The sequence below is a fragment of the Berghia stephanieae genome, chromosome 1 (assembly GCF_034508935.2).
Source record: "Berghia stephanieae isolate SIO BIC M18660-M18661 chromosome 1, UCSD_Bste_1.3, whole genome shotgun sequence".
Lineage (NCBI taxonomy): Eukaryota > Metazoa > Mollusca > Gastropoda > Nudibranchia > Aeolidiidae > Berghia > Berghia stephanieae.
In genome coordinates this window covers 60063635-60078206 of record NC_088360.1, presented here as the reverse complement: position 1 = coordinate 60078206, position 14572 = coordinate 60063635, and the positions used below count along the sequence as shown (strand labels likewise).

Here is a 14572-nt window from a genome sequence, read left to right as displayed (position 1 = left end):
ATATCTAGAGACTGAAGATTGTTCTGAACTCGATAATCAGGAAAGGGCGAGAGTCAAAATTATGGCACGATTAGACTTTTGCGGGTTGAAAATGGGGAAAGCTACGCACAACAAAAGATGGGGATTTCTGTTTCTTTTTAACTTTTGTTGACATTGCAACTACTGCTGGGGGGGGGGGGGGGGGGGGGGAATCTGCTTTTGTTTGTTTGTTCATTTTGTTTTTGGTTAAATTATGATTGACACACTTTCTAGATTGTAAACGTTACCCATAAAATGACAATTTTAAAAAATCATTATCCATCTACTATTACGAAAAGGGTATTTTCTCATAAAGTATCTGAATCAATCACCCACATGAGCATGAAGCAGACATGAGTGAAGGAAATGTAAACTGTAAGTGAGAATCGGCAAGTGAAGCTGTAATGACTGACAGTCAAATTACGAAGTGAATCGTTTAGCCTAAATCAAAACAGATCTACAAAGCATTCTAAAATCATGCGAGTGAGACATCCAAAGTTAGAGACCCGAAAGCTATTATGGGTTAACATTGAATTAAATCTTTTCCTGCTCTCAAAAACAATCAAACAAATTACAAACTCAATCACTAAACTGAAATTGAAACCTTACTTTTGTATAATTTGGACTGCCGTTCATTGCTGATGATTAGGAACTTTAGCAGCCGGACAACTTTGCGCACAAAATAGGTCTCCCATTTTTGTTGTTTAAATTGTAGATGATACACTTTCAGTTGAAACAAACATGTACAAATAAAATTTTTATTTAGTTAAATTCATTATATATGGCTAAAGTATTCTGAAAATCAGGTTCCAAATAGTTCTTGTTTTGTTTCCACAAACGCATTAATTTTGAATAATAAACTTTACCATAGTCTAAAAATAGATCGACAGTACTTTTTGATAAATTTCATCATTTATTTCATAAAAATTCAATATCTAAACATTAATTGACGCGTGACCGAGTACTTTATGTGTTTCTTTTGCAACCTGACAACCACATTTTTATGGTCATTTTATTTTCTATAATTTGCAATTTGCACTGGAAAGTGAGGGGTCAAAGACAGGAACACATGTTTTATCACATGTTGCCAGACCTTTGTTTTGTTGGCGTCAGGAGACTTTATCCTTCTATAAATAAAACAACTCACCAATACTGACCAAGATCAGTCGGAAGATTTTTAAAAACGTTGGTATTCTGGCTTTAGCCAGAAAAAGGGCATCCCTGACATTTAATCATTAATTTCATATGCATTTCATTTTGGAATCCACGCCATCTTAGCTAATCTCTTAAAATTAATATTAGCTGTAATATTTTAAAAATAAAACATTTTGAATTGTTGTAACCATAGACGCTTACCTGTCGATAATATCAGGGACCTCGTTATTTCTTAATTCCTTTAAAAGATCTTTAAATTCCTCACGTCCAACACTCTCAACTCCTTTATGGTAATCACATCCAATTAAAATAGCAGCAGCTATCATTTCCTTTTGTCCAATACCAATTTTTTCCTCAATTGCTGATAGTTCATACAAATGAATCTTGAATAAACAAGGAAAGAAAAACTATTTAAACACAATAATAAATGTTCAAGGAAAATGCTGTCAGTAACAAATGTTCAAGGAAAATGCTGTCAGTCATAAGTTAAAATCGAATTGTCTTTAGCATTCTAAGGAAACATATTTGATTCAAGTAATTGAAATTTTACAGAGATAATTCGCTCGCTCATTAAATTCTTTCAAGATGTACGGTTTCTTCAGTCATAACTTTAGATACCCTTCTTTTATAATTGCATTATAGTTTTGACACTACATTTTTTAAAAAAATATAATTTATAAGTATAATCTGTAAAGCCACAAACAAAAAGCAGCTAAATTCAATGATGTGATAATATTGATATATTCTTTATGAGACAATACTCTCACATAATTCACATAATTAAAAAACAAAAAGACACCACTTTACTTTTAATGCAGATGCATAGACATGAATAATAAAAAGCACATAAGGACCAGATCCATTGCCTCCTTTATAAAACAAATGATTTTAAGCAACTCACCATTTACTTCAAATAATCAATTTTAATTATTGACGGAGCCTTCAATGTTTAAAAGTTAAATAAACACAGCGATAATTTATTGGCAATCCATATTTTAAGTCATACAAAAAGAACTGATAGTCATCCTAACTTCAGTTCGTAGAATGCAGTTATACTAGTATTTAAAAAAGAACTCACTAATTCACTATATATATATATATATATATATATACAGTCAAAAATGTGGGATCCCATAAAGTGGCCATGATAGACAGCTGGCCGCCTTGTACAAGTCAAATATTTTTATACGTTGGTGGCTATATAAATTTTACATGGAACTGATCATAGTCCCAACCAAAAGTGGTTGCATGTCTTTGACCCCATACATCTCTCTCTCTCTCTCTCTCTCTCTCTCTCTCTCTCTCTCTCTCTCTCTCTCTCTCTCTCTCTCTCTCTCTCTCTCTCTCTCTCTCTCTCTCTCTCTCTCTCTCTCTCTCTCTCCTCAAATTTTAAATTTATTGAATCACACCATAGAGCCGGAGTTTATTTCAGTTTCTATAGCGTTAAACTGACAATAGCAATTGCTTGATACCCTTTGAATAAGACGCTAGTCTTTCCAAAGTGCTCTCAGCCAGATCAACAGACCCAGCTCCCTACTTACTCAAGGATACTCAAGAGGGGGAGGTGGGGGGCAGTGCTCTACCAATGAGCTATTGGGACCCTCAATCATACTTATGGCATGGCTAAGTATGGCTGAGTATTTTAATGATCATCTCAACTCAATAAATATTGTTTGACTATAATAAAAGCCTGCATTTGATCTAAAATAGCCCTTGCTTTTGTCATCGTATGACACAATAGACATTCCTTAGTTACCTGATTGTTGACAAGATCACTTTGGCAAGACAGTAAGACGTGATTTATCTTCACACTTTCTTTTCATGCATAACATCAAGCCAATGGCATGTTTTTCTGGTGGCTGGACAGATAGTACCTACTTACTATGTAATTTTTCAATTTAACATAAACTGATTGTGTCTGATCATTGCAAAAATGAGCAGATAGCATGGGCAATAGGTTTGTTTGTTTTGAGAGTTTAACTTGTGGCACACCTGGATTTCGTTTTTTTTTCCTTGGGCAAGATTCTTACCCCCAATTTGCTCACTTGGACAACATGGGTGATTCCTGTTGACATTAGACATTCTGTTTGATGGATTATCTATATTCCTTCATGAAATGCCAAGGCAATGGAATCTAATGGTGTCGTTGCGAAAGGACTTAATTTTTTTTTTCTCCTGGATCCTTTAAGCACAGTAAGAATGGGTTTAATTTTGTAAATTAGAGTTGTCAGTAAGGCAGTCGCCTTACACAAGTCCAAGGGCTTTTTGTCCCAGAAATAAAACTATGGTCAGCCTTATACAAGTGGCCGCAAGCACAAGTTGGACTGTAACTATAAAATGTAATTCAACTTTATCCCTAAATAAACACACATGGAAATTATTAGCTGGCCTTCACATGTAACGAGGTCTAGGTCACAAAACTGGCTAGCAGCACTTGGGGGAGGGGGGGTGGGGGGGGGGGGAGACTAATTAGGGTGTAAATCCGTCAACTATAAGGCAAAGAAATTTGATGAGAATCCCTAATAGGTCACTTCATTTTTCTACCTTTAGACCTGGCACAAAACACTTTGCAACATACGGAAATCTATCAAAAGAATTGCAAGCCATTGAAAAGTGGTTTTCCACAACCCGATATCTCCATTCATCCATTTTAATTTTAGATATTGAGAATATTTCCTAAAATATCTGTTTGGGCCTATCATTTTATTTTGATTGAACCTCAATGTGACATAATTTTTTTGAAATTTTATGGCAAATGATACTTAAAATTAAGTATACATATCAATGTAGCTCATGGAGGAAAAATCTCGAAATGAAAAAAATCCATTTAAAGAGTTTAAGAAAATCACACTCCAATTGTTACAGTCCATTTCACACAACAGAAAACAGGGTAAACTCCAGCACTAATGGATTTCATGGATTTTAAAGGTAAGAAGATTACAGATGACATTTATTTCCTTCATATATAAACAAACTCAATTTATAAAGAATTATCTAATTCTCACTCTTTACAAACAATTTTCAGAAATTATGCAAATTTTACCTCCTTGCTTCCAGTCCTATAATCCTTTAAAACTGTGGTTGCTCCGTAAGCAAAAACATCACCATCATCTGTTACACAGCCAACTACAGCCTGTTCAATTCATTGATGACACAAAGAAAGGGTGAGGATTAATATATAAGCTGAAAGTCATCTTTGAGGAAAGATTGAATTAAAAGGGATAGTCACTGAACATTGCCTTTGCCTTTACTATTTTTATCAAAACGATAGTTTTGCCAAAGGAATCTTTTCACTTAAGTTTTTCTTTATGACTATAAAGTAAAGATTTAAGTCACTCTGACCAGATTTTTGCAATAAGGTAGATGAAGTAGTATTTCAAACATAAACAAGTGTTTACATTGTTAATTTCCAATGTATTCACGGTAAGCATAAATAAAAATCTCTACGTATAAATTATACATTATCTTTTTAAAATTCTCGTAAAGGCTCATTGCTATTTTTAAATGTTCTGCTCTCAATCATCTTTCGGTTTTTAACAATGTTTCCTTCTATATTACATTTTAATAATTTCAGAAATAGTTGTATTTTGCCAACCAAATTATATAATTTTTAATGTAATATGATATATGAGTGCAAAGAAAAATTTTTTGAAAGTGAAACCAAGGAAATAAACCGCTCAAGAAAAAAAAATTTAGAAAATGAATTGAAATATGAAAGCTGAATCAGAGAAGTTGTATAAAGTTACTTTTGTGTTGTCTAGAAAGTCATCAAATTTATGAACACGGCCAGTTTCATTACTTTTTCCTTTTCATAACACAAAATTTATCCTAATTTAATTACAAATTAGATTTATCTGGTAAAAATGATGTACTTGAAATCAAGCGTTTAACTCTTTAAGATTCAACCCGACAAAAACCGACAATGGCATAATATTCATGGGCGGGGTAGTCAAGACTGGTCTCAGTAAGTAAAATCCAATCGTTTTGAAGGAAATGACAGGCCTGTCACTGTCGCAGGATGTTTTCAGCTTTGATTTTTATAAATTTGCCGAAAGAAAAGAAAATATGTTGTAGAAATTGCGATTTGATCCTATTTTATTTGCGAGTGAAAATCATTGACATCGCACTTTGTTTGGTAAAAATCAGAAAAAAATTACGACTTTGGTGATGAAAAATGACTTTTTCTTTGATGACAATTATTGTAAACTTTAAAAAATATTATGAATAATCTATAACACCCTTATTTGTGGGACGATTTTGTCATTCATGGTATCAATTTTATTGTAATAAAGAGATAGGAATTTCAAAGTCATTATTTCTGATGCGAAATTATAACTTTGTAATTTTAGCACTAAGAAAAATAGTTGGTAAATATATATGTTACACCTCTTTGACCTACCACCACTGTCCATTCATGTCGAATTGTGAATCAAGTGTCTCAAAGTCTTTGACCAATCACAGGCTATCTAACCGGCTGGCCGAAACAAAGACGCTTCTCACCGTCGATGTATTACGCTATTTTTATGCAAGGAATATAACACCTTTTTGAGTAGGCCTAAAAGCTAAAATCTAAAAGTAAAAAATATAATTCTGAAGAATTTGAAAGTCACATTGCTGAAATCAGCTTGAAAAAATAAGAACATTGGTACTTATGTCAGAAAAATCGGATGAAACTCAACTGTTTTACGAATAAATTTGATTTTAAAAATAGCCTTTGTTTATTTTAGCTTTTTTTAACAACTTTTTTATTTATCTGCCGATTTTCTTGATTTTTATATCATTCTTTATATCTCAATGAGACGAGATCAGTGATATACTTTGTTTGTTTCAAATGTAACTAGAACATAATTTGGCTTTTTTATCTATCAACCGTGCCTGGATAATTTATTCAACAACGTGGTGATTGTGACGCAACTATCTGATGACCCGTCTTCCAGTGTTTCGGCGATGACTCAATGCATTGTTGACAGCTGTTGACACGTGAGCTGTCAGAACGACCAATCGTTGAAGGGACAAGATGCTCAGTAGCCAATCGTTCTTCGATCAAAAAACTTAAGAACTCACGAGAACAAAAGTTTGAAATTTGGTGATGGACGGACCTATGAAATCGCTTCTGAGCAGAGTTTAGCCATGAGTGACCGTAGAAAACGAAAATGCGACTGCAGATATCACAGGGTAGGCCTATATCATTAAAGGATGTCTACATGATTGACATGGCCATATAGGGAACTCATAATCTACTCCCCCAAAAATAATCTGAACACTGGAGGGTTTTAAAAAAATCTAAATATCAGTAATGTAGTAATGATGTCCCCATTTAAGATCACTGTTTTACAAAACAACCAATCAAAAAAAAAAGCAACATTATTTTACCTTTGAAGAGTTTAGTTGAGCACAAGCTTTTTCAGCCTCTCCATCGGCATATAATGTCGGAAATCCCATTTCATTCAAAAGTTCTTTCCACTTGAGTAGAATAAGAAAATAGTGATTTAGATCATCACATTCATCATCATTATCACAGTCATAAAAATGACATTAAAAATTGTTTTTTATGAATCATGATACTAATCTGTATATTCATAATTTAATGACACAAAATCAACCCTAAATACAATAGATGCTAATGCTTTCCATGCCTGTTTTATTTCTTCTTATGCGAAAAAGAAAAGCAGTAGAGAAAGATGATATATCCATAGAACTATTTGATGCATTAGAAGACTTAGATATAAACATTCCGTTGCCAATTTGATTTATGAAAAAGGTATTTTACCTGAAAACAAAACCTAAAAAAGCTAGCGCAAGTGAATGAGAACAATATATTACAAAAATCCTCTTAAGAATCATAATGAAAAGAATGAGAAACAAACCATTTCCAGATTTGGGTCGAGAACTATTTGGATTTGTTTATGAAAAAGGAACAATAATATGCAATATTCACATTGAAAACAATCATACAGCGGTCAAGAAAAAAACAACAAAAATCTCAATATTTATGCTTTATCAACTATTCTAAAGCCTTTGACTCAGTGAAACATGAATGCATGTTTAATATCTTACAGAAAATAGATATAGACATCAAAGACATGAGAATAGTACAACAAATATTTTAGACCCAAAAGACAGGCATAAAAGTTGACAACGATGTATCAAATTTCTTCAAGATATAAAAGGTCATAAGACAAGGATGTGTCCTCCTTGTTCAATGTGTACAGCGAAATGATATTCCATGAAATAATTACTCTCAAACGTATTGTCGTAGGTGGTCAGAATATGAATAATTCAAGACACACTGATGATGGAGTGTTGATGGCATATTGACTAAAAGATATTCAAGAAATAGACAAGCTTACAAGCATGAGTGAAGAACATGGCCTTACATTATGTTAAAAAAACCCCAGAATGCATGGTTGTTTCAAAAAGTGACAAAGGCCTTCCCTGCAGAGGGGAGAAAATCAAACTGGTAAAACGTTTTCGATAATTGGGCACAATCATTACCATAGACTGGTATTATTATTATTATTATTATTATTATTATTATTATTATTATTATTATTATTATTATTATTATTATTATTATTATTATTATTATTATTATTATCATTATTGTTTTTGTTGATGTAATTGTTGTCATTGTTATTGTTGTTGTTATTATTGTTAATGATAATATTATAGTCCCACCATTTGAATTACATTTTGCTATGAATTGTGTTAGACTTTAAGTCAGCAAAACTGTAAATGGTGTAGAAATTCCTACTTACAAATATTAAATTAAGGTAACAAGATTTGTTTTACTTATTTTATTCTTTCTTTTACATAAAAAGTTCAAGGAAAAAGAATCTGACAAGTTAAGAAACTATTGTGGATTGATTTGTTCTTTTCATACAATGTACATCAAACATTGACAAAGATGTGAAAATTTAATTACTTGTGAAGTCGCTCTGAAATATGATTCTCCTCTTTTCCTTGCCTTGAACTCCGGTGATTTGGGGCCGTCAAATACAAAGACAGGTGTAATGCCATTGGACATCAAATCCACAATCCTATAAAAGATGGACCTGGAATTAAACAGGAATTGTGATAGTAACATTGTTTAAAGAGTTCTGCCATAAAAAAATTATTCTTATTTTTACTGTGTCAAGACAATCTAAAAAAAAAATTAATTAAAATAAATAAAAAAAAAAATAAAAGTCCAAAGCTTAAACCAACATATGTTTAACTGAAATAGAATACCCAGTCCCTTAAATTCCGGTTTAATCATAAGGTCTTCCTTTGATTTTAATACTTTGTTATTTTGAAGGCATTTTAGGTCTTTATTGAGTACAGTGTGAATTGACGTGGGTGGTCTACTTTGATATATCTTGTGTCCAGATGGGGTGAAAAAAGTATTCATGGCTTTATAAACTGGTATATTTACATCTTTTCTGAGTATATGCCCAAAAAGCCGCCATCTTGCCTCCAGGATTTGAATGGATAAGGGTCTTTCATTGCATTTTTCATACAGTGTTTTATTGCTTATTTTTGTGGGGTATCGTATATTCAGGACTCTTTTCAGTTGTTTTCTATGGAATCTGTCTAATCTTTGCTCTTCGGTTCCAGTCAGTGCCCATGTTCTGCAGTTGTATATAAGCACGGATTTTACAAGGGTTGTGTATAATTTGATTTTAGTATTTAATTTTATTTTACCTGTTCTAATCCATAATATGTAATAATTTATTTAGTGCAGCCGTCGATAAACTTTCTTCTTTCTAAGTCTTCCTTGTCTCCTATTAATGATCCTACTTTTTTCGTGGCTCTCCATTCATCTTTCTTCCTTGACAATAATGTTACATCTGTTTTGTCAGTATTTACGTACTGTTGGTGATTTTGTATGGCTCTTTGGATGTCATTTAAATTGACTTGTTTGAGGCAGATAAAGTCAATGTCATCTGCATATGCAATTTCCATGGGGAGTTCGTTTTCAAAACGTAATTGGGCCGAAGGATCAGATTTACGCACATCTGTTAAAGCATTTTCTAGGTAAATGATAAATAAAAAGGAATGATTTATTCTCTGAGGCACCGATTATTTTGGTCGTTATCCAGGTTTCACTTATAAGGAATCTGATTAATCAAACTTCATCTTCCATAACTATTCCTTTCATAATATTTAACAAGGATTGGCGATTGATAGTATCGCAGGTGGCAGAAATATCTATTCCAGTTATAACTATTTCTATTGTTTCTGACAGGGTTTTGGCAGCAAGCCATTTGTGAGTTCAAACTACATCTGCAGTACTTCTCTCCATCCTGAATCCACTTTGACTATGTGACAAATCATTTTCAACAATTAGTCTAATTCTATTCAGTGTGATCAGGGAGAGCGGTTTTCTAATTGTGTTAAGCAGAGTAATTGGTCTCAAATTCTTTGGAGGGCCTTTTGGTTTTCCTGGCTTTTGTATTGATATCAGCTCCCCTTTATTGATATCCAACTTCTGGTGATGTTCGAATGTCTGATTGAAAATGTCCGCTACATGTTCATCTAATAATTGTGGTCCATATTTTAGAAGTTCAGTACATACTCCATCTTCTCCCGGTATTCTATTGTTATCTATTACTTTGGCCTGCTAGAAAGAATGTCAAGGTTAAAAAGTACCCCATCATGTTTGTATGAAATGAAAGATAAAAAAATGAACTACCTTGCCATGGCTGACACAGTTCGGTCAGAATTAGAAAAAAATAGCAAACTATGAAACCAGGGGGTTCGGCCATAGCAGTCAAAGGTCAAAATAAGAAAGTCTACATGTATCAGCCGTGGCAGTCAGTGAGTTAATTAAAAATCCTTTCCTGGTTAAGAAACTGTGCAGGTTATATCAGAGTTGTTAAAGAATCATGATATCAAAAGATTCCAAACTGACAACCCACATAATGATCATGTTGTCTACAGTCAAACAAAATCAGACATTTCACTGAATAGATATTACCATGAAAGCAATAGGTTTATCCCCCCCCCCCCCCCCCCCCCCAAATAATTCTTAGCGTCTGCAGCAGTAAGTCGGCAGGGAAATACAAGATTACATTTCATTGACACGTAAACCATAAAAGTCAATGCACAAAATCATGCAATCTGTCCCCGCGGAAAATTGCAAATGAAAACCAAAAAAATTGCACCCAAAATTCCAAAAATCATGCAAAAAATGCAAAAATTGCAAGGAAAAATTGCAAATTTAAGACATTGTTTTCAATAAACAGCGCACAATAATTTATTCTTGCTTTAATTCTATGACAAGCACAGTCCACTAATTTTAGTTGGTATGTATTATGCAGTATTGTGTCCATAAATTACATTAAATTACATTGATATTGACATTGCATACACAGAAAAGAAATAATATGCCAGGTATATACAGGGGATGCCACCAGGAGATTTAGAAAAAAAAAAAAACAACACTTGGATGCATGGATTCCTAACAATTATGTGGTAGAAAAGCTCATAATTTTAAAAATTATTATTATTATTATTATTATTATTATTATTATTATTATTATTATTATTATTATTATTATTATATATCATTATTATTATTATTATTATTATAATTATTATTATTATTATTATTATTATTATTATTATTATTATTATTATTATTATTATTATTATTATTATTATTATTATTATTATTATTATTATATTTCGAAGTACATCTATACATCATAATAATACAGTGGAACTCGGGAGTAACGAGATCGAGGGGACCGGCACAAATTCAACAAAAGCCTACTAGAGGATGATAAATTGCCGGGATGAGTCAATCGATTGAAAACAATGAATTATCTACTTCCTGTGTTGTCAAGGGAAGCTACTCGCAAAATCTTTAATAGTTTTGTGTGACGGTGGCAGTAGTATTTTATTATGTTTAGCATTATATGATTATATGTGACTCCAGAACATGGAAAATTGCAAAAAATTGCGGCAATTGTCAAAATTGCAGTCCCATTGCGGTAACGGCGAAAAATCGCGGCGCTTGGACAGTGCAATGTTATTAGAAAAAAAAACTTAGTCCAGACCTTGTTTCACTTTATCCCAATCGGTAATTTTTTTTCAACACGATGGGGCAACTTCCTACACTAGTAAAACTACAGAATCTTACTTTGAAGAGAAAATGACATTCAGTTATTTCTAAAGATGGATGGCATCCAGTCAGTCCTGACCTAAATCCAATGGACTACAGCATTTGAGATGGTTAATGATATCCAACATGGCATATAAGGGTCATATAAATTAATAAGGTCACTAACATGTTTCTGTCGATACAATTGTTTCAATGGTTTCCATATCGTCAGTCGACAATTAGATAGAATGGCCTGGGATATACATTTTTAAAAATCTTGATTTAAAGTTGCGACGATATAATATGTAAGATGGATAAATCAAAATTATTCGATACTGCTTATGAGCATTGAGCACGGATATCAGGCTAAGAACCTATGTCACATTGGTATGCGCCAATCGTTCGCAGATATTCTTAACCAATGAAAATTCTTACTGGTAGCTTTTTTAACCAAAGGAAAACTTGTTTATTTTGGGGTTTTTTTTTATTGTGGCCATGAGTGATAAGAACATCGACTTAAGCGACATTGACTTATATAGGAAGAAGGGAGAGGGACCAAGGAAAAAATCGACTTAAGCAATGTCAACTAATCCAGAGTGAACATATATTTAAGTCGATTTATTCCTTTTTCCATATATATATATATATATGCATCTCATCAGTCGATCTTGCATTGAGGGAGGATAAATCTGTAGTATTCATATGGAGTGCCATGTAGTGCATAATAGATTATTTATGTATGAGTGTGGGTACATTGCGGTAGGTATGGTGTGTACATCCTTTGGAGGCCATCAGAAGTGGGGAAGGGGAATGACAGAGTCAATTATTGTGCATGCACTCAATAAATATCTGAGATACTAATCAAGAAATTTCTTGTACAAATAAGAATAATAGTAATAGTAACCAAATAATAAAGGAAGACCACTACACAAACAGATTCAACTATAAATGCTGTTGGTTATCACTGTGAAATTACCTGTTAGTGTATGGGGTAGCTTCACATTTAACAAACCAACTACTGAAGTCTACAGCAAGTTTCTTCCCTCTAAAATCTGCCAAACTTGTTTCTTGTTTCACTTGTTCCAGGATATTCCAAAGATCTCTTATGCCCATTTTCCCACTATCCTAGGGCTGAAAATAATGAAAAAGTTGTAAAGATTAAGTACAGGATTGTGCTAATTCAATAAGTCTCAATACCTACTTTTAGATGGGACACTAGTCTATTGCAAAGTTTTCTATTTGCCAGATTCAAGTAGCCCCCACTAACTTCTTCAGAATGCTTTGCTTTTCAGTCTCCTGGGCCAACACCTTGAGATGTACCAATAGGTAAGGTTGTGGTCCAGGGTAACCACCGGGTACTTAGGATTAGTGTCATACAGGAGTAACTAGTCTTTGATGACAATTTTCTGAATCGAAAATGCTAAACGCCATATAGGTGAAATGTGGTCACACCTTTTGTGAAGTGTTCATCTTGAGATACTACCTCTCAAAGCAGAATTAAATAGTGGTCACATCCGCTCTGAGTACACTCAGGTTCAGTTCAGTAATAATTTAGTTCTCTGCATATCCTACCAAAGTAAAACAGTGCTTTGCAGGTTGCTTACATAGATAGTGAATGACTTGGGTGCTAAGACAGATATCTGAGGGATGCAACTCTCATTGACTCATTGACATACAAATTGACATAAAGTGAAACCTCTGGATAATGACACCCCTGAATAACGACAAACCCTGGATAGCGACATTGACCTCTGGTCCCGAATATTTTGCTATATGTTATTAGTATTAAAAACCCCAAAATAACGACATACATTTTAGTAAAACCCCTGTTTAGCGACATCATTATAACAATAATCGGCAGTTGGTGTCGATGATTAATACCCAAACCTCGTCTCATACTTTAAACGCCTTTTCCCCCCTCCCAATGAGATTGCTTTGTTACCGATCAATACAACTTATTGTGATTAATACCTGTTTGTTTTTCTGGGGTTTATTTATGAGGGGTGTGGGGGGGGGGGGGGGTTGGGGTTTTTTGTTTGTTTGTTTTAATATCACAATATTTAGATCTACTAATTTTTAAGTACTTGTAAATTTTGGTGCACTTAAAAAGAATCTCGGTATTCAAATATCATCAGCAGTATCGTATGGATTTCAATTTAATTAAAATCAAAACTAGATGTATGTATCTATGTTCTTATGGGAATTTATGATATTGGTAATTGATTTTCTTGCTTTATTCTTAGTTTTGATAAATGGCGTTCAAGAACTGCTTATGATCAAAATAAAGACAATACACATTTGAAAGTGAAATCGAAACTGGTTTAGATAGAACGAAGTAAGGGCTCCATGGCTGTGGCCATACAATATCTCATTTTGTCATTGACCATTGCAAGTTTTTCTAGTAAGGTTACATTACACATAAAACATTAATTACAAATGAGTGTTGCACTTAGGCAGCTAGTGAAGTTGTGGCTATATGAACACTATGGACCATCAGAATATCATCCGAATCACGTTCTTAAGTAATAGGAGGCGTGGCGTGCTTTCTTGGAAATTCGACTGAAAAAGAAACCGGAATCAGGACTTAGGACATGACTGATACGAAACTCTCTTCGACCGGAACAATCGCACCAGGAACAGGTTCCGTACCAGGAACAACGCCACCAGGAACACAATCGTACGAGGAACATGAAAATGTTCCGAATGCCCGCCGCTATCAGGAAGGCAATTTTTTTTCACTGTAACAGTAATGTTTTTATTGTTTGTTCCCTAATAGGCAATAGGATTCAATAGTCTGATGTCACGTCCGCCCAGCAACAAGCAGCAAAGAAAATCGGCACCTAGAGCTACTTCTTATTTTTCACGCTGGCTAGAACTTTTTCACATGTCATGTGATCAGACTGTATAAAAGTCAAAACATGATCAGATTTATAATGTTTTTGTCCTCTGGATACACTTTTATGTTCGTTGGAGAAGTATTTCATATGGGCGTCCGCCACACAGACTGTGGTCCGCCATTGTTCCGATAGTTTAGAACCAGTTACTAGGTAAGTTACTAGCCTATACGTCATTACGAGGCTAGTTGAACCCGTAAGGAGGCGTGGCACTCGTGTTCTTTCGCTATAACAGCATAGTAATATGGACACCCGTTGAGTATCAAGGGGTAATGGGATGTCATTATTTATAGAGGGAAGGAAACCGAAAGACCCGGGGCTGTGAACAGTATTGGGGAATGTAGACACAAGTGGGAACTTGGAGTTATTATTATTATTATTATTATTATTATTATTATTATTATTATTATTATTATTA

The 14572-nt window shown here is 33.6% G+C and overlaps 1 protein-coding gene across 4 annotated transcripts in view; it reads right to left on the bottom strand.

Annotated features, from left to right (window-relative positions):
• The window catches only part of LOC144978602 (flap endonuclease GEN homolog 1-like), a 51859-nt gene extending 38004 nt beyond the window's left edge, over positions 1 to 13855 (bottom strand). For 2 of the 4 annotated variants that reach the window (XM_078924889.1, XM_078924885.1), the window contains exons 1-6: positions 13695 to 13855; positions 12237 to 12391; positions 8099 to 8228; positions 6547 to 6636; positions 4217 to 4306; positions 1375 to 1556 (exon numbers count right to left, since the gene is read on the bottom strand). In XM_078924889.1, the coding sequence (XP_078781015.1) occupies positions 1375 to 1556; positions 4217 to 4306; positions 6547 to 6636; positions 8099 to 8228; positions 12237 to 12373 (629 nt within the window). In that variant the 5' untranslated portion in view covers positions 12374 to 12391; positions 13695 to 13855. The remainder of the gene's footprint in view (positions 1 to 1374; positions 1557 to 4216; positions 4307 to 6546; positions 6637 to 8098; positions 8229 to 12236; positions 12392 to 13694) is intronic. The other 2 variants (XM_078924898.1, XM_078924907.1) reach the window with 2 other exon arrangements.
• Positions 13856 to 14572: the final 717 nt, after the last annotated feature.